Source organism: Xyrauchen texanus, chromosome 26, assembly GCF_025860055.1.
Source record: "Xyrauchen texanus isolate HMW12.3.18 chromosome 26, RBS_HiC_50CHRs, whole genome shotgun sequence".
NCBI lineage: Eukaryota > Metazoa > Chordata > Actinopteri > Cypriniformes > Catostomidae > Xyrauchen > Xyrauchen texanus.
Window position 1 is genome coordinate 11,939,030 of NC_068301.1, and position 21,928 is coordinate 11,960,957.

At 37.5% G+C, this 21,928-nt stretch overlaps 1 protein-coding gene across 1 annotated transcript; it reads left to right on the forward strand.

Annotated features, from left to right (window-relative positions):
- The first annotated feature begins 296 nt into the window (after positions 1 to 296).
- On the forward strand, positions 297 to 16,450 carry LOC127619476 (raftlin-like). Its single transcript, XM_052092322.1, has 9 exons — positions 297 to 438; positions 9,934 to 10,117; positions 11,495 to 11,606; positions 12,388 to 12,958; positions 14,663 to 14,866; positions 15,044 to 15,153; positions 15,403 to 15,506; positions 15,673 to 15,748; positions 15,868 to 16,450. Exons 1-9 carry the CDS (start codon positions 297 to 299, stop codon positions 16,156 to 16,158), a joined length of 1,794 nt encoding a protein of 597 aa, XP_051948282.1. The 3' UTR covers positions 16,159 to 16,450.
- The last annotated feature ends 5,478 nt before the right edge of the window (positions 16,451 to 21,928 follow it).

The window sequence follows — 21,928 nt, forward strand, 5'->3', positions numbered from 1 at the left end:
TGTTAAAGGTTGATGCTTGAAGATTGATTTTCTTTCCAATTAGCCCTTTTATATTATGTTCCTGTGTGACAAATCTTTGTGTATGTATCTGAATGTTTGTGGTTGTGTGAAGAGATGCCGTTATGCCCTTCCTTCAGTTTTGCACATGTTCAGATTATTTTTCAATGTCAATCAAACTTAAGCAAGACAATTAGTTAAATCAATAATGCAACCATGAATAAATTTATATTTCAAGCAAATTATACATATTCATCTATTATATTTTCCCCCCTCTCACTTTTTCCATGTGTGAAGAGATGGGCTGTAAGTTGCCGAAGCCCAGAGGTTCAGAAGAAGCTCCAGGAAAGATCTACTCCACACTCAGAAGAGCGCAGGTGGAGACTCAGTCAGGAGTGACCTACACATACCACTACCTGGATTTCCTGTTGGGAAAGGAAGGTACACATGTTCCTTTCAAAGCACTTTATGTCTGTTCCAAAACATAGTGAGTTGCCTTGTTGCCTACTGCCTGCATAGGCAACAACTTTCAAATGCTGTATTCTCATTTTGTAGAAATTACTGTAAATATGAGATGGCATCTTGCTTTCTCATATAGGTTCTTTTTACGTGACGTCACAACTGTTATGTAGGGCTGGGCAATATGTAAAAAATATTTTTGCGATAATTGCTTTAAAAAAAATATTACTTTCACAGAACTCAGAATTTACAACTTGTAATTACGAGTTCTTGAAGATGTGAAATCTCATACTTTGGAAATGACCTGAACGCACTTAAGCAGCATCCTAAATTTCATGGAAAACCTATGCCGATATTGATATTTTGCCATTTACCTTTTGTCATCAGTTTTTTTTTGGAATACTATGTACAAATGTTTACTGTTCTAAATAATTTCCACTGAACATGGATTAAATGACAGACCAAAATTTTAAAGACAACCACAGTGAAAGATATTTACAAGATAAAAAGATTTGATCTAAATATAACGATTTATATAAAGAAATTGTACTTCTAAAACATTTTTGCACTTTGTTGCAGTTTAAAATCCAGCCTTTTAACTTTTAATCGCAAAAGGCCATATTGCATTTTAAGTATTAATGGATATCATACCGATCTCTCAGAAGTCAAAGTCTGCTGGTTTCAAAGCGGTTTGGATGGTTTCCCTCATTTTGTAGCCTAAAGGTAGGTGGTTCTTTCACAACTTTCACATCTGTTTATACCAGGGTTTAAAATGAGAACAAGACAGAATAAAAATGAAATTACATGTGCCACCTTCTACAAATTGTGGCTATTATTATTTGAATTCATAGTTTTTACGAAGTGTATTACTGACCAATTATAAATAAACCATTGTTTTTCCACATTGCCATTTTCATGCTATTACCAATATACTGATGGTTTTAATTTGGTCAGTTATTGGCCGATAATATCGGCAGCAGGTACATTGCTGCATCCCTTCTCAATTGATTCTGTGGAGTCTGGCTTTAGCATGTTGCTATAGGCATACAAAAAAACTTTAACATAAATACTGGGTATAGAACACATCCGATGCTGCCTTAACCCCCAGTCACACTAGGCTTTAAGCATGCAAAATTATTTTGGACACCGTAACTGATATGACACGTTCAAGGGCTTCTAGTTTAAATAATCTCAAATAGCATTTAATATTGTATTCTAAATGTAAAAATATGCCATCTACTCACCCTCCTGCAACAAATAAAAGCGTGCTGCTTTGAAATATGTATTCTTCGTTTTGAGCAAAGAGGTCGATGTGTGACGTTTTGATCTTCTGTTGGTCACACGTCCTCTTGAAAGCTATATGCAGTGCGACAAATGGAATGCTGGTGTCTCGATGTACTTTTAAAAGTTGAAGTCTTAAAAACAACGAAACGTGGTGCAATGGTCACAAACATCCGCTTGGCACATCTTGACATAGAAAATCAATTAAATCATGCAGACCAATGCAAATGTTTCGCTGTGAATGGCCCTTTGCCAAAAGAAGGTATCTTTGGAAGCAGCATAACTATGATGCCTACATTTTAGAGCAACCTTCGTGTCAGGACAGCACCTATGATTCCTTAAATGCTGCCTTAGTAGGCAGCTCACTAGGTTTTTATCGGAGAGCATTTCTCTATTGAAATTGCCATTAACAGGTGTCATTGTTCACACACAAACATTTTCAAAAGCCTTTCAACTGTTTTTTTGGTTGATGAAATGTTGCAAATTCCAACAGCATACGGCATGATAAATTATTGCCGTTTTCAAAATTCAAAGCAACATATTGATATGCATACACACATTCACAAAGCCCACCTTCAGATAGGAAAGTGTGAAGCTTCAAACTGTGAAGAGAAAGAAAAGTGTGAGATTAGATGAGAGGGGAGAGAGAGAGAGAGAGAGTGTAATGGAGCAAGAGAGCAACCAAACAGTGTATATTCTTTGAGGGCTTCTGTTTCTAAATATACTAATGCCGCTTTTGTTGGTGTGCTTAGAGAGACGCAATAATGGATCCTGCTGAATTCAAAGAGGATGAGAATATGAGACCGGATGAGAGAATATAAGACGCAGATTGAAGGGGCGAACAGGCCTGCTCATTTTAATGACTTGAAAGTATGAGTATATGGGTCACGATTGGACTTAATTACAAGGATATGACCATATCCCTAGTTGTGCAAATATGTCTGTGCTTGTGTGCAGTTGTGTACCTGTGAATGCGGCCTGATTCATGAATCAAATATATTTTTATAAGACAATTGAATACATAAGAATTAGGACAGTGTTCACATACAAACATGTTTATTTTTTGTGGGTTTTTTGTCATAGTGGGGACTTCCCCAATTATATTTTCTATCCCCTAAACCTAACCCTTGCAGTAAACCTTTTAGCATTTTGAGATTAGTCATTAATTAGTATGTTTATTGAGCCATTTTCCTCTTTGTGACCAATGGCTCACAATGCAGATGATTTCAGTTTTTACTATACTTTTGGGGAAATATGGTCCCAACAATGTTGTAAAATCTGACGCACAGATCTCCAGGCTCTCTGCTTTAGGTGCTTATCAGTAGACAGGCAGGTAGGTCATTTATATTTCAAATGCACTAATGCCTACAGAGACACCCAGACACTGACTCTGCCTCACCCACATGCTGTCACTGCAGTTTTCAGAGATGTTTGTTTTGTGGCATCAATATTGAAAGAAATGATATGTGATTTAATGAGTTTAAATGATTATCGGGTATGAAATAAAAAAGAATGCAAAAACAGACCAGAGAGAGATAATCCTTTAAGGATTATCTGATCTTGCAGATGGGAGGGCTCATTCTTAAGATCTGTGATTTATGCGTGTGCATGTGTGTTTGTGAGTTTGAGAGAGATTGAAAGGGATTTATGGATAAAATCTGGTTTTAATTGAATCTGGTCTCCACAAATAATACAATTCCGCACACTGTTAATAAAATGAGCAAAGACACCAAATTAACCCACATCACAGTCGTAAGCAGCACGAATCGCTTCAATTTATGAAACATATACACTCTTTAATATTTATGTCATATCAATATTTAAAGGGTCATAACCGCAGTTTTGATAGGTCAGCACAGCAGGAGCAGTGATGGCTCTCCCTGCTGGAGTGCAATAGATTTGCTACTAAGTTCAAAGAATTGCAATGCCATTAAAAACTTAATAAACAACTTTGATTGAAAAATATCATGTGTACTGTTGGTTTGAGGCGTAAAACAGAATAGATAAAATGGAGGGTTTGGATTTTAGCATTAAACTGATAACAATTGGTTACAAACTCACAATGTGTTCAGATTTGTGATTAAATGGAAAAATGTTTGAGGGCATGGCATCTAGATAAATTAACCCCCAAAAATCAATTTTCGTGAGACTCTGTGCTGTCAGTAAAGTGTTAAACTTTTAAAACAACATGGTGCCGATCACAGCAGTTTGTCTTTGAGAGAAACGGCAACAAAACTATATCTAGTAAGAAACCTCATTGCGTTTTTACATTAAAACCTGTTCGAGTCAAATTATTAGAATCTCTAGTTTCATCCAATATGCCATTTTTAAATTTGAGCGAAATATCGCTAAAACTGCTAAACACAATGTACACCTAATGTGTACTTTAGCGCATTTGTTCCTATATTTGCTTGGTATTATCACATTGACAATCAATGGCTTCATCCAAAAGCTGAAATAAATTTATTTCAGAGGCTTTATATGGAGTTGGTATGAAAATAAGATTCAATTCGAACTGTTCTGAGACCAATGCAGACAGACAGCACACTGGAAATTAGGTCATCCAATTGCTCTCCGCTAAGTGTGTTCACTCCTAAAATCTGCCAAAGTTCAGTTTCCGGATGCAGATGATGGGTGCTTCATTTTATAAAATGTATAAATAATTAATTATTTGGGATAAAATGACTAGGACAACATTTTCTTGACAGGTGAAAATCAATTTTTGCTTGGACTCTGAGGGGGGTTTATTAGTGTTTCCACAGTCCTATAAACTGAATAACTGCAAAGAATGTATAGACATCACAAATTTTTAAACAGTTTCTCACACCACTGAAAGATGATTGCAGTCAAGCAGTCTGTATATTCCTGTCATTATTAATGATCTGATTATTTCTGACCATTAATTTCCATTACAAATTCCAGACTTATAAGCCATATAACCAAATTACAGAAATGATTTCTGCATCCATTTCAAAGAGATGAAGTGGGTCGTTCACATTTGAACGCTTAACCGATCACACTTGGTGATTATAATAACTTGAGTGCAAACAACCACAATATGTTCCAATTTGTGATTGCCTCATTATTTAAGATGTGTGAAGATTGATGTGTTTATGTAGCTTCTAGATACTGATACATTTAAGCCACACTTGTCATTACATTTAGATGTCAAACCATCAAATCACTGAATGAGCAATATGCAGATTATAGCTCACTCCATCCCTTAATGAGAAGTTATAATTTAATGATCCTTGAAAAGGAACTTTTAATGACAGATTCCAGTAGAACTTTGCTTGTAAAAGAATAAAAAGTGTGTCAGTGACCACCATGCATAAAAATGTCAAAGTGAGTGTTAACGTTATTTGGCAGAGGTAAGTGTGAATGAAATTATTCACACCTATCTTCACATCTCCCCATTTCCTCATTATGCTGAAGGTTGAATATACTGTATAAGCTAATGCAAATATGGAGGCATAAAAACAGACATAAGGATCTGATTATTATAGCCATTCATATGTAAATCTGAGGGGTTTTATTGTTAATATCTTAGCAGTAATACCTATACCAGATCAAATCATGATAACCATTGAACAGTGGATCAAAAATGAAAGCTGACAATAGATTTTATTCACCCATACAGTGCATTCAGAAAGTATTCTGACCCCCTACTTTGTCACATTTTGTTTGTTGCAGCCTTATGCTAAAATGCTTCAAATAATGTTTTTTTTTTTTACATCGGTCTACACTTCATACCCCATTATGACAAGGCAAAAAACAGATTTTTGATAACTGCAAATTTATTAAAAATAAAAAAAACTGATATCAAATTGACTTGAGTATTCAGAGCCTTAACTCAGTACTTCGTTGAAGCATCATTGGTTGTGATTACAACCTCAAGTCTTTTTGGGTATGATGCGACAAGCTTTGCACACCTGGATTTGGGGATTTTCTTCCATTTTTCTCTGTAGATCCTCAAGCTATGTCAGGTGTGATGGGGACCATTGGTGGACAGCCATTTTCAGGTCTCTCCAGAGACATTTGATTGGGTTCAAGTCCGGTGTCCGGCTGGGCCTCAAGGACATTCATAGTTGTTCCTAATCCACACTTGTGTTGTCTTGGCCGTGTGCTTAGTGTCATTGTGCTGTTGGAAGGTGAACCTCTGGCACATTCTGAGGTCCTGAGTGCTCTGGACAAGGTTTTCACTAAGGATATCTCTGTATTTTGCTGCGTTCAGCTTTCCTTTAACCCCAGTCCCTGCCACTGAAAACACCCCCACAGCAAGATGCCACCATCACCATGCTTCAGCGTTGGGTTGGTATTGCGCAGGTGATGAGCGGTGCCTGGTTTCCTCCAGACATGACGCTTAAAAATGAGGCCAAACAGTTCCATCTTTGTTTCATAAGACCAGATAATCTTGTTTCTCACCGTCAGAGTCCTTGGGTTGCTTTTTCATGTGTCTTGCACTAAGGAGAGGCTTCTGTCTCAAGTGGCACTCTGGCATAAAGCCATTGGTCTAGTGTTGCAGTGATTGGTTGTCCTTCAAGTTTCTCCCATCTTCACACTTGATCTCTGGAGCTCAACCAAAGTGACCATTGGGATCTTGGTCACCTCAAGACATTTATATTTGTATAGCACCTTTCACAACACACACAGTTTCAAAGCAGCTTTACAGAAGATCCGACATTAACAGAAGATAAAACTGTAGTATCTATGATGTCTTGTACTCATCATTGTGTGGTTTGATGAAATACGATCGTGAACAGGTGACTGTGGCAAGGAACACAAAACTCCGTAAGATGTTGATTAATGGAGAAAAATAACCTTGGGAGAAACCAGACTCACTGAGGGCCAGTTCCCCTCAGGCTAACATCATGAATATAATGCCAATATTACGTGTGCATATTGCAAGTCATGGTTGAAAATTATTAAACTAAGTGTTAAGGGTCAATGTTTAAACAAAGATTTTGAATGAAATGTAAGTTTAATGACTTTGAAATCCATCAGGAATAACTGAAGTTCACATATATGCAATTGTCCTTGTTAGTTGGCTGATGAAGGGTTTTGTTGGCGATTTATTGATAGTCTATGTATTCCATTTAAATCGTATAGTCCATTTGACCGACATGCAGGCAGAGATCAGTTAGGTGCATCACAGTTCAACCTGGCTGGAATTTTGAGGTCTATCCTAAATCCAAGGTTCAGGCAATGGCTTATGAAGTATCCCATGTCTTAGAGTTGGCCTCCTGAAGTCCATCGTAATGGGCTGAAGTGATGTTTGGCTGGCATCGGTTGCTAAGTCAGCACACAGCAACACATAGCAGTTGAGTCCAACAGGAAGCAGGAATGGAGCTAGATCCAGCTGGTACTGGTGTCCTCAGGATTGGAGTCCCGAGGTGGAGATGGGGAAACAAATAAAATAATATTAGCATAGATGCCATTAAATTTATTGCAGAATTATAGATCATGATCACTTTCTGGTTCTGGCAGACATAACTAAAGCAGCCTAATTGTGAGTTGAAAAATTAATTCGGTGTATGCCTGGCTAAATGGATGAATCTTTAGTCTAGACTTAAACTGAGTGAGTATGTTTGCATCTTGAACAGTGTTAGGGAGACTATTCCATAGAAGAATATACAATGAGAAAAGCAGATGTCCTAAAACTGATCCCTGTGGCACTCCATACATTTACTTTTGTTTGGTTTGACAATTCCTCATTTACATGAAAATGAGACCGAACCATGCTAATGCAACTCCACAAATGCCAACATAATGCATTTGGGGATGGAGTTCACCAGAGCTTCACAGGTTGCCACTGGAGTCCTCTTCCACTCCTCTATGACGACATCACGGAGCTGGTGGATGTTAGAGACCTTGTGCTCCTCCACCTTCCGTTTGAGGATGCCCCACAGATGCTCAATAGGGCTTAGGTCAGGAGACATGCTTGGCCAGTCAATCACCTTCACCCTCAGCTTCTTTAGAAATGCAGTGGTCATCTTGGAGGTGTGTTTGGGCTCGTTATCATGCTGGAATACTGCCCTGCGGCCCAGTCTCCGAAGGGAGGGGATCATGCTCTGCTTCAGTAGGTCACAGTACATGTTGGCATTCATGGTTCCCTCAATGAACTGTAGCTCCCCAGTTCCGGCAGCACTCATGCAGCCCCAGACCATGACACTCCCACCACCATGCTTGACTGTAGGGAAGACACTTGTCTTTTGTAATCCTCACCTGGTTTCCACCACACATGCTTGACACCATCTGAACCAAATAGGTTTATCTTGGTCTCATCAGACCACAGGACATGGTTCCAGTAATCCAAGTCCTTAGTCTGCTTGTCTTCAGCAAACTGTTTGTGGGCTTTCTTGTGCATCTTTAGAAGAGGCTTCCTTCTGGGACGACAGCCATGCAGACCAATTTAATGCAGTGTGCGGTGTATGGTCGGAGCGCTGACAGGCTGACCCCCCCCCCACCCCTTCAACCTCTGCAGCAATGCTGGCAGCACTCATACGTTTATTTCCCAAAGACAACCTCTGGATATGATGCTGAGCATGTGCACTCAACAACTTTGCTCAACCATGGCGAGCCCTGTTCTGAGTGGAACCTGTCCTGTTAAACCGCTGTATGGTCTTGGCCACCGTGCTGCAGCTCAGTGTCAGGGTCTTGGCAATCTTATAGCCTAGGCCGTCTTTATGTATAGCAACAATTATTTTTTTTCAGATCCTCAGAGTTCTTTGCCATGAGGTGCCATGTAGAACTTCCAGTGAACAGTTTGAGGGAGTGTGAGAGCGATGACACCAAATTGAACACACCTGCTCTCCATTCACACCTGAGAACTTGTAACACTGAGTCACATAACACCGGGGAGGGAAAATGGCTAATTGGTCCCAATTTGGACATTTTCACTTAGGGGTATACTCACTTTTGTACTCAAATTTACACTGTTATACAAGCTCTACACTCACTAATTGTAGCAAAATGTCATTTCTTCAGTGTTGTCACATGAAAAGATATAATCAAATATTTACAAAAATGTGAGAGGTGTACTCACTTTTGAGATACTGTATACTATTTCTCCATAGAAATAAACGTATTTGGGGGAGGATACTACCTTCTAGTATTTTCAACATAAGTGGGAGATTTGAAATCAGTCTATAATTGGCCAGTTCTCCAGATTCAAGTTGTGGCTTCTTGATAAGCAGTTTGATAACTGCCATTTTAAAGTTTCTTGGGACATGTCCTAAGGATAGTGAGGAGTTAATAATATTAAGAGGTTCTGAGATTACAGGGAATACCTCTTTTAAGAGCTTGGTTGGTATTGGATCTAACAAACAAGTTGTGGCTTTTGAGGTGTCTAATTTTTGTTAGATCTTCATGACCCATGACAGCGAAGGATTGAAGATGCATGTGAGAAATTATGACAAATTATGTTTTCTGAGGTGCTATTACAAATGATTGTATAATTCCAATTTTATCAGTAAATAAATTCATGAAGTCATTACTCTTGTGTTGCGACGGAATATCTGGTTCTGATGAGGCTTTTTTCCTAACCAATTTAGCCACAGTACTGAATAAACAGTTAGGATTGTTGTGGGTATTTTTCTGAGTTTGCTACAATATGCTGACCTGGCAGCTTGTGTAGTTGCCTGTCTGTAGCTACAGACACTATCCTTCCATGCACCACGAAATACTTCTAATTTTGTATTTTCCAAGCTGCTCTCTTCAGAGCATGAGTGTGATCATTGTACCATGGTGTCGGGCTTTTTTCTTTAATCGAAGGGGGCGACACTATCAAGAGTGCTAGAGATGTCTGTTATATATTCCATTATTTCATCAAGTTCTTCTAGGCTTTGGGTTTACTGAGTGTATGAGATGGATCTGGAAGATTATTATTATTACCAAGGCTTTTCTCCCCTGATTGCTTGCCTCCACACACGCTAGGTCTCCGTGGTAACATGCTCAACAAGCCACATAAGATGCGCAGATTGACTGTCTCAGACGTGGAGGCAGATTCGCCACCCGGATTGAGGAGAGTGCCTATGCCTCGAGGTCCTCGTAGTGGCATATTGCATTGGAATTGGGCATGCCAAATTGGGAAAAAATAAAAAATAATAATTTATGGAGGCCAGATTTTTTTTAATTAAGGGGGCTGAATGCACTGTATACTTAGTCTTTCTATCCCCTCTTTCTCTCTCTCTTTAGAGGTGGCAGTGTCTTCACTACTGTGTCTGACATCAGTGAGAGAGCTTTCTGTGCAGGTGTGCGAGTTGTATCAGAAGGGATTCGTACTGGCTGCTGTCCATCCTTTCCTTCACTCTGGTGGACCTGCTAGTGCTAACCTACAGAAGCAGTTACATCGAGCTGTGCTCATTAGAGAAACACACAGGTATACACACAAAATGATGTATTTGCAGACTTCACACTGTGCACACCTTAATCACTAAAAGCATTAATGGGGAAACCCCCCTCCCTATTTATCTACTGTAAAGTATTGGTAGACCAATATAGGGGTTTGTACTGGTTTAAATTATTACATTTGTTCTCCCCTTAGATTGTTTTCGTAGTTATTTCTTTTAAACAAAACCTTTACTGTTAGTTTCTTTCTGCTCATTCCAAATAAATCAATTTGTGTAAATTGATTTACCCAAAAATGAAAAATCTCATAATTTACTCACCCTCATCCCGGCCCAGATGTGTATGACTTTCTTTCTTCTGCAGAACAAAAACAAAGATTTTTAGAAGAATATCTGAGCTCTGTAGGTTCATACAATGCAAGTGAATGATGGCCTGAACTTTGAAACTACAAAAGCATATAAAGGTAGCATAAAAGCAATCCATACTACTTCAGTAAATTAATATATTCAGAAGCAATATGATGGGTGTGGGTGAGAAAATAAATCAACATTCAAGTTCTTTTTTGCTATAAATCTCCACTTTTACTTACACATTCTTTTTTTTGTCAATTCACATTTTTTGTGTATACCACAAACAACTGGACAGGGAGGAGAGTTTATAGTAAAAAAAGGACTTAAATATTGATCTGTTTCTCACCGACACCAATTATATCATTTCTGAAAATATGAATTTAACCACTGAATTCCTACGGATTACTTTTATGATGCCTTTATGTGCTTTATAGTACTTCAAAGTTCTGGGCACCTTTCACTTGCATGGATCTACAGAGTTGAACTATTCTTCTAAAAATCATCTGTGTTCAGAAAAGTCACACACATCTGTAATGAGGGTGAGGAAATGGTAACTTAACCATTTAACCAATCAGCTCAAATAATAAGTCAAAAAGGAGACATTTAAAATTGTAGGATATATTACTTTCAGTTCATTAATCAAACTGGAAATGAAAGGTTAAGTAAAGTTCATTTCACTGCATACTATATACTTCAGTAGTAATAGTATGCTATTCTGAACAAACCCATACACCTTACATTACATTATTTTCCCCTCTCTATATGCATCTGTACTGATCTCTACAAATCTTTTTGTTAGATCACATGGAATCTGATTTTATTAAGTCACTGGCTTGATAACTACATTATAAACGGTTGTATATTTTTGTCTAAGGTTGTGGTATCCTCACACACAAAATTAGGTTTGGAGTGACATTTTAGCTCCCAATCAGGGTTACCTATTGCTCCACTGACCAATGACTGACTAATACTTTTTTTAAAGATAACGCATTTGAAAACACCATATACCAAAAGAGCATATAACATGAAACATTTTTCTTTCTTGTTTTTTATTAAAGTGGTTCCGACAGTGGTCTGCTGAACCCGGTGGGACTTCATCTTGCGACAGACATGTGCTACCGAGGTCACCAGGAACCTGACTCCGATGTTATACAGGGTTACATGAAAAAGGTCTGACCATCTTAAACTGCAACAATTTTAGGTTGAAGACCCATCAGAGAGCACTAGATCAATGTTAATAATTGCTTTGTCTTCCAGACACATATTAAAGTTAAGTGTGAAACTTAATGTCATCACTATTAGAAACTGCAATGGATAATACACTCAAACAGGCTCTATCTTGGTCTGACAATACAGTTGCAAACTGAAAACATAATGTAAGCTGACAGGCCGCTCAATACAATTTGACACCCTGCATTCATCGGGTGTTCCATTAGTCGTCACCCCCTCACCTTTACCATAATTGCGTTTATTTGAAGATAAGCATTGTTGAACTGAGCGTGGATGTGTTGAGACATGTGACATTTGCTGATGATTTAGATTTACAGTATATGTGTCTGTGGCATGAGACAACAATGATTGGAAAATATGGTTTCCATTAGCGTTTTCCGTCACAGCTTCTAAGAGCTCATTTTAAAAGCATCTACAGGAAAACCCAACACTTATTTATATTACATTCAAATCCCTTTTCTTTGTACACTTAAAATGAATATTATTTACTCACCCTCATGTTGTTCCAAACCCAGTGGAACACAAAAGGAGATGTCTCTGTTTAACAACTCCTTTTGTGTTCCATGGAAGAGAGAAACTCAATTGGTTTGGAACAGTATGAGGGTTGAGTAAATTACAGAATTTTCATTGTCCCTTTAAAGGTTGTCAACTGGACAATGTATTACTGATGTATTTTCCTCTCTTTCTATTGGTCCTGGCTGTTCTTGGGGGACTTGTGCAGGTGCAGGACTTGGCTGATCAGGGTAATCTGTTTGTGGGGTTTTTGCGACAGCCCAGTGTCGGTCCATGTTTCCTTTGGCACTGGGAACCAGAGGAGTTTTCCTCCATTCATTCCAGCCTCTGTTCTGTGCATCACAACAGCAGTCCTCCAACTCTCAGGCCAGCTAGTGAGAAGAGCCAACACGATAAGGACTGTGCAAATGGATATCATCAAAACCACAACATTATGATCATTAATCCAGATTTACAAAACCAGAGGCAGCAAACCAAAACCATTCTGAACCAAACCACAGAGAGCAGCCAGTGTTGGAATCATCAGAATCCTTTCACCGATAACCACAAATGTTCAGATTATCAATATCTTAATGAAGAACAAGAATGCAACCAAGAGCGGTTGCATGAGTCTACATTAATATCTTGCACATCAGAGGCACATCAGACCCAGAGTGCTAGAATCCAAGCTGTACATCCCAGCTGTGATCTGGAAGACAACCAGAAGCTAGACCATAGAGAGCAGGTCAGAAGTCAAGACAAAGCCAGCAAGCATGTTGGACCTGCACAGATGTTGAATCGTAAGTTAAATGGAGAGAATCAGGGTTAGTTGCAAAGTTTAAATGAAAAAGGTGTTTTTATATAGCCAAGCGCAGCTCTATGCCATAGGTTATACACGCAAAGTAATTGTGCATGGCCAGGAAGTTTTGGTATTTTCGTGAAAGCATGTGATAAGTCAAGGCTCAAGTGGGTTTGGCAAAATTTTGTGTGCAAAGCGCTAATGTGTCAAGTGTAATTTAGTTCTAAGGCTCATCTCCGGTTACTCCGCCATCTGCTTCCTGTTATATAGTCCATTCCCTCAAGCACCAGCGACATGAAGACAGCACATTCATACGAAGTTGGTAGTGAAAATTGACTGTACACAAGGAATTTGAAATATGGAATTACGTTCTTTTGTACATTAACTGCATCCTTTGAATGTCAGGCATCGTTCGATGACAGTGATCAGAATTTGGATTTACGCTCCATTCACTTAAAGAGAACGTATTCTAATCTATATTAATTTTAACATTTGTTTTTATTTAAACATGAAAAAATACTAAATTCAAAATAAACTTCAAATGAAGCTAAAATATAATAAAAATAAGGAAGTGCAAATGAAATCATTGCAAATCCAAACATTTTACTCTTTCCAACTTCCTCCACCGGCCCCTTTTGCAGTGACTTAAAAATCAATCTTCGACAACTGGTGGAAAAATACCTATACAAATTAAGATCATAAATACAATTGTAAAAGCTAAAGATAGCTTAACACACATCTTATAAATATTTGTTTCATAAAACAGCCACAACAGGGATCATAATGGACATAATTTGATAAACCTTTGTATTTGAGACTTGTATTTCGTACTTTATTACCACCTGCTGGTGGAATCTCCAAACTGCAAATGTATGAACTTGAGTTTGGGATTTGCACTGAGATAAGGCGTCCTTTTGAAACATCTCAGAGCAATTATCTATTTCTCTGGAAAAAAGCCAATTGTGCCTCCCACATTCACCCACTTGGCACAACAATTGCACTTAGAATTAGTGCTCTCAAAAAGAGAAGACATTGTGCACGGTCGTAGCGCTGCGGTTTGCACACTCGCGTAAATGGAGGCTAGTCTTAATTTTTGTCACAATTTGGTTTGGTGATTTATTTGATGTGATTATTTTGGTACAATTAATATAGACTATTTTGCTGAACACAGAAATGTTATAATGTAACTGAAGGGACAATTTACACTGTAGTGAAATTTGATAACCATGTTTTACATCCACATGCTCAAGAATTGTAGTTTAAAAGTTGTCATTTCTGCACCAATGGATATAAAATAAGCATAGTTTCAAACAGCTTTCTGAATACGCCTTACGTCGTCTTCCATTGATCAAACATACAGATTGGCTCACCCCCAACTAACGTCATTGGTTGAGTTTATGTTGAGGTGTCGAGCTGGACGTTTTGTTCAAAACTAGCAGGAATTTTCAGAGTGCCACAGAGACAGGGTTTACAGTTTTACTATTATAATGCCCAGTGTATTACATATTAATGGGTATTATTTGAGTTATTAAATTCATCATTAAATACCATCTAGTAAATGCATTGAATTTCCCTTTTCAGATCAAAGCATCACAATGCACTGGGCATTTTACACCTATAATGATAATTACATTTGAGCTTTGTTTTTTTTAATTCTCCAGCTCTTTGTGACTTTCAATAAATATTTGCCTCTATGTTTGTATAGGTGTTCAGGTCTTCGCTCTGTACCACCACACAATGGTTCTTTCAGAATCACCCAAGTTCTTTTCTCTGAGGGTTCCACTGCAGGTGCACAGGGAGGCGGGTCTTGTTAGCTCGATGGACTCTCATTGGCTGGATCACATGAGCCAGCACTTCAGAAGTGGTGCACAACTCATTGACGGTTACTTCAAACTTGTAGATGACGTGGGTATGATAGATGTTGTGACATTTAACAAATGGCTAGGAAATATTTATATAGCTCAAACGTTTCCTAAACAACAAATAAATATTGTTATTTGTGGAAGTGTCAATTTTTCTTCTGCTCAACAATTTAAACTTGATATTTGAATTTGTCAGCATTAAAACCTTTTCTCTGTATTGTCAGCATCATCTTCCATAGTGGAGAGTGTTTTTATCTTCCAAAGTGCCCCTGGAGATGTCTCTGCAACAACAGCGTATGATGCCATTGTGGTTGAGCAATGGACTGTGATTGATGTAAGTCTGCATTTGTATCTCCTGAATTCAATTCAATTAATTATTCTATTGTTTGTGGGACATTCTACTCCCTTTCTTATGAATTGCCATCTTATGAAGGCAGTTCTGTCTTTTAAATATACGGTGTAGAGATTAAAACAAAAAAGATGTAGGCAGATGTATGTGCCTATTCACACAATTGACCTTAATAGGACATAAGTGAATCAAATTAACACATTAAGTGGTTTCAATTATGCTTCTGTTTTACAGGGTGTTGCCGTGAAGACAGACTACATCCCACTGCTTCAATCTCTGGCTCCATATGGCTGGAAACTAATGTGTGTGCTGCCCACTCCTATTGTCAAAGCTAAAAGGTGCTAATTCCATTGGAAAGCCTCATCCCATAGTCAAGTATGTAGTGTTTCCAATGACAATGGGAGCCAACTATTGGATAAACATGATCTGAATTAGCCTTTTTTTAACTGTTTTCTTTAGTTCTTTTTTATGCGTTTCATAACTCTGATGGGTTTTTTTTTGTAGTGACGGAAGTCTGGCCACAAAACAGATCCTCTTCCTCCAGAGACCCATTCTGCCCTGCAAGAACAGAGAATTGACGGTGTATATACAAGACATTTCTGTACACCAAAAAAGGATTCTACTAAAATTAGAGTTGTCAAGAAGTGTGTGAAATGTTTATGAATTTTGAAATCTGTTTGTTTTGATTTTGTCTTCCAGAAACTGTACATCAGAGGTCAAAACAAAAGGAACTTAAATAGTAAGAGGACACAAGAGAAGGAAATATCTCCACTTGCAACAATCGAGAGGGAAATGGAAAGGTTGGAGAGCGAAAGAACAAGTCTGGCGAAGCAACATGAGAGAATAAAAAAGAATAATGGGCAGAATTTGTCAAAAAACCCAGAGAGGAGAAATCAACTGGGCAAAATGCAGGAAGTCCATTTGCAGAAGATTAACATGATACACACAAAAAGAGATGGAATCAAATGTTCAAATTTCACCAATCAATAATTAAAAGGTGGGATTACATGTGATAAAATAGGGAAGGATGTGAGACCTGTGGTGACCGAGAGAGCACTATTCTCTGGAGTGTGTTGACAGTATTAATTTATGATCCCCACAGACACCACCATTGTGTCCTTGAGTAAGGCACTTAACTCCAGGTTGCTCGGGGGGGATTGTCCCTGTAATAAATGCACTGTAAGTCACTTTGAATAAAAGCATCTGCCAAATGCATAAATGTAAATGTTATGCATAAATAACCATTACAATAGGTTCATGTTTATTCAGGCAGAATACACTGTATTCAGGCCCATGTTTTGGCATGTACTTGCCAATTTCTTACAAGACAATGTGTACCTGTTATGGAACTCATTTTGTTACATTGCCATATGCCGTTATCTAGCTAATCAAACCAATAAAGAACCATATAAAAGTATATATTCATTTATTGAAGTTAAGCACAGTAACAGCAGCAGTAACTGAAATCTCACTTTGTAAAGTAAGTTACAGTGGCGTCTGCTAAACGGTTTATGGTGTAAAGAAAAGCTCACACTAATGGCCTTTTGATTACAATAAAAAGCACAATGTTCCGCTTGCAGTTTTCTGTGTGACTTTACAAAGATATTGAAGACATTTCAGCTCTCATGTAGAGCGCAACAGAGTCCGCCCACGTTTTCAGCAATGATGGTTCCCCAAGTATTTTTCCCATAAACTTTTTTCGATTGGGATTTCATAGAGTCCTGCAGAAAAGAGTTCTAAGCCACGAACCAAACCAACCAGATCTGAGGAGAATCACGACATTACAAACTTTGATTTGAAGCAAAAAGTACTAACTTTTTTTAATGAGGGAAGGAACTACAATCCTATAAAGCATTGCAAATGATGTAATTGAATTCAAAATAAAATATATTTATAAATCTATAAAAGCACTGATTTGAAGTTGATTGAAAGTGTTTAAACAATATATTTAAATTTTAGCTTAAAATATTCCAATATCTACAAAGAAAAGGGAAGACTCATTTTTTACTTCCAGAACCACACTGTTGTGCTCTTTAGAGGAACATTCAGAGTTCAATTCAAGTTTAGCTCAATCAGCAGCATTTGTGGCATAAGATCCCTCCTTTTCTTTATACTTCTGAGTCTCGAGCAGGACCGCTGTGTGCTTTTTCCATTTCCTTTTTTATCTGTAGCTAGTAGCACTTAATATACGTGCAAATAGCTTTGATAAAATGTATGTACACATATGTGGACAGCAGGACTAAGTTGTGAAATTTTTAATAATACCAAGCTCTAGAAAGTTTTTCTTGTGAAATTATTCACAGCGGTGTTGGTTATTCATGTTTTTGAGACGTTGCAGACGATTTCTATAAAGCACCCATGTGTAATGGGAAAAGCACACACAAAATATGATTTGACTTGATTTTTACTTTTGTTTACAAGTGATAGCCAGTGCTGAAGCATTTTACCAATCAGAAATTGTAATTAATTCCGATACAAGTAATGGCCAGCATCGATTTTAAACATGTTAAAATTATACATTATAAATTCTTAATCTATGTACTGATTACCATTTTCCCATGTCTGCCAAACATGTTGAGTGGTCCAAGCATCATCTGCAGCCTGAAACTGAACTTTTGATATGAAGCCAAGTGTATTCAACCCAAACTTCCTAGGAAACCTATAGGATGCTCCCTGTGAATGACTTAACCTCCAGTGTGCTGTCTGTCTGCACTGGTCTCAGAATAGTTAAAAATGCACCTTATTTTCAGCCTAACTTCATATAAAGCCTCAGAGCTATTTTTCTCAAAGTGAAAATGCACAGCAAATATAGGATTTCTAAAGAAAACATTGTGCTATTGTACATGATAGTGTACATGGTGTTTAGCGTGGCGGCATGCGATGAATCGCTCAATTTTTAGAATTGGCGTATCGGATGAAACTAAAGAATCAAATTTTTGATCAAAGTTTCATTGTAAAAACTTAATGAGGTTTCTTATCAGATGTAGTTTTGTTGGTGTATGTTGTTTTGTCACATGATTCCAAATTCGACATGATTACATCGAAGATGTAAACCTGAACAGAGATCACTGTTAATTCAAATGTATTGTGTATAGCAAAGCCAAAACACGTGTTCAGAAAGTATTCAGACACCTAATTTTTTTCTTCACATTTTGTTGTTGCAGCCTTAGGCCAAAGTTCTTAAAAAAAAAAGTTCCACATTCTACACTCCATACCCCATAAGGATAAAGCAAAAACCAGATTTTTTATAAATTTGAAAAATTTATTAAAAAGAAAAAAACTGAAATTTCACCTTGACAAGGGTTCAGGCCCTTTGCTATGACACTTAAAATTTAGTTCAGGTGCATTCCATTTCTCTGGATCATCTTTGAGGTGTTTCTACACTTTTATTGGAGTCTACCAGTGAAAAATGTTATTGACTAGAATGATTTGGAAAGGCACACACCTGTCTAGATAAGGTCTCAGCTGAAAATTCATAGAGCAAAAACGAAGCTATGAGGTCAAAGGAACTACCTGCAGAGCTCAGAGACAGGATTGTGTTGAGGTGCAGATCTAGCAAAGGCTACCTGCATTGAAAGTTTCCAAGAGCACAGTGGCCTCCATAAATCTTAAATGGAAGTTTGGAACAACCAGGACTCTTCTTAGAGCTGATCGCCCAGACTGAGCAATCAGGGGAAAAGGGCCTTGGTAACAGAGGTGACCAAGAATCCGATGATAACTCTGGTTGAGCTGGACAACCATTTACATTTACAACATTTACATTTATGCATTTGGCAGACGCTTTTATCCAAAGCGACTTACAGAGCACATATTACAGGGACAATCCCCCCAGAACAACCTGGAGTTAAGTGCCTTGCTCAAGGACACAATGGTGGTTCCGTGGGGTTCGAACCAGTGACCTTCTGATTAACAGCCCTGTGCTTTAGCCACTACACCACCACTCCAACTCCCACAACCATCACTGCAACACTCCACCGATCTGGGCTTTATGGAGGAGTGGCTAGACGGAAGCCTCTCCTCAGTGCAAGATGCACGAAAAAGCACCTAAAGGAGTCTGACTGAGAAACAAGATTCTCTGGTCTGATGAAACTAAGATTGAACCGTTTGGCCTCAATTCAAAGCGTCATGTCTGGAGAAAACCAGGCACAGCTCATCACCTGCACAGGTTTAAGGAACCTTCAAGGTTTAAGGAAAACTGAACGCAGCTAAATACAGAGATATCCTTAATAAAACCTGGTCCACTGCAAAAAATGAAATCTTGCCGAGTTAAAAAATCTTAAAATAAGGCAAGAATTCTTGTTTTTTTTCTTCTAAGATAAATTACCTAGCCTAGAACTAAAAGCAAAAGATTATTTTGCTTGTTTTGAGAAAATATAACTTGAATTTTCTTACTAAGAAAAAAATGCCAATTTTGGTGATTTCTTTAAATGAATTAAGTATTTTTTTTAAAGTGTATGGTATGTTTTGACAGTCTATCCTAGAATAAGAAATTTCAAGCCATATTTTCTTATTTTAAGAGCACAACGTTTCTTATTTTGAGAAAACAATGTTAGCACATTCAGACAAAGATCTTTTTTTTTATTGTTTCCTACTTTACATTGAATGAATGCATGAGGCATTTGTATAGCGCTTTCATATTGCACATAGCACTACTGTACACCCAAAGCGCTTTACAATCATATCAGGGGATCTCTCCTCGACCACCAGCAGTGTGCAGTGTGCTTAGCATCTGTAATTCAAACATGTGTGAATTACAGATGCTAAGTTATCTAAAGGTGTGAGTGAAGTTTCTTTTATTTTAATGATTTTTGGACAAACACTGTATGTTGCTTTGCACTTAAAAAAAAAAAAAAAATGTGTGGACCAAAAGGTTCCCAGCAAAAAAAATTGCCATCATTTCATCGTCTCAGTTAACTATAGACCCGATATAGTCCGGCTGTGAGTAACACACTTCTAGACAAAACAACCTTGAATTTGGTTACATGTCATTTTAGCCAAAATAACTTGTGAGATGTATGATATTCCATCATGTAAGCAAAGTCAACAGTGTTTACAAGGTGTTTGGTTTCATTTATTTGACACTATTCTATTCTTGGGATATGGTTAGGGTAGATGTCTATTAAATTTTCACTGACAGCCCAAATTTTGCCTTGTTTTAGCCTAGATGTCTGGGTTGTGTTTGGATGGCTATTAGATGTCTTTTAAATGCAAAATTGCTTGCTGGGTTTATACTGGTTTCTTTTCTTTTTTTTTTAATAAGGAGGAACAGCTGAACAAGATTTACCATTGAGTCAGACTGACCTTAGAAGAGATGAAGACCATTCTGACACTGATAGTCAACAAAGCCAGGCCAGACATTACCATACTCTCCAAGAGATCTATAAAAGACCAAAGCCTAATAAGGAGGCAGTTGCTCAACTACTTGACCTTGAGTTTGATGCTCGGAGAGCCTTCATCAACTCGGACTGTTTCAAGGATCAGGACAGACCTTCAAAGATAATGCAAGCGTACCCCTGTTTCAGAGAACTACATCATGTAAGTAATATATCCGATAATATATTTGAGTTCCTAGTGACTTCAATTGTTTTTACAAATGTGTATATGGGATTATTCCAGGTAATGGATGAACTAGGCCGGATTCTTGACAAAGGAAATCCCAGATTCATCCCAAAACTAAAGGCCCGTTGGGATAGTTTCTGCAGCAAAGCTATGGGGTTTACAAAAAGGTTTTGAAGCCACCAATGACTCTAGATGGAGGTAAACTACCTGCCTATTACTACTTGAATTAAAATGTGAAAAATCTAACAATAGTTGTTTAACTTGCTTGTCAGTGTCATACACTACCATTCAAATGTTTTAGAACTTTAATATTTTAAAATATTTCTCTTTCTGCTCACCAAGGCAGCATTTATTTAATCCTAACTACAGCTGTTTAATAAGTGAATTTATAGTAAAGTGTAATTTATTCCTGTGATCAAAGCTGAATATATCATCATAATTATTATCATCAAAATTACACTTTCTATTCACATAGTATAATATTTCACAATATCACTTTTTTGCTGTAGTTTGGAACAAATAAATGCAGGCTTGGTGAGACGAAGATACTTATAAAAGAAAACATTTAAAAAATCTCACATATCTAAAACATTTAAACGGTAGTGTATTTTAAATCATTAACAGATTGTTATGAAAAGTTTAACTTCATTAAATAAGTTAAAGTTTAATAATCCTTTTGAATACTTTTGATTAAGTTTTTATACCTTTTTAATGCACAATTGTTACTATATCAAGATCAGAGGTTAAAGGAAATTCTTAAAGGCATAGTTCACCCAAAAATTTTAATTCTACATAATTTACTCTCCCCCAAGTTGTTCCAAACCTGTATTAGTTTCTTTCTTCCAATGAACACAAAAGAAGATACTTTCGAAGAATGTTTTTTGGGTGAACTATCCCTTTAATGCATGCTCAACTCACTAATTTCAGTAAATTATAAAAGACTATTTGTTCTCCTCAATAGTGAAACGCTCCATAGCCTTGATGAAGGCTCTTCCAGAGATGTTCCCATCACCTGTAGCCCCACCAAAAAAGATGGGACATGCAAGTGAAGCAATGCTGCACATCCTTGAGGTAAGACATACAACCTTGTTTATATTTCTACAAGACCAAGAGAACTAGAGAAGTGGGCATTTAAATCAAGATGTACTGCTCAGTCATTTTTGTGTTTGTATTTCTAGCCAACAGAAAACCCAGATTCCTT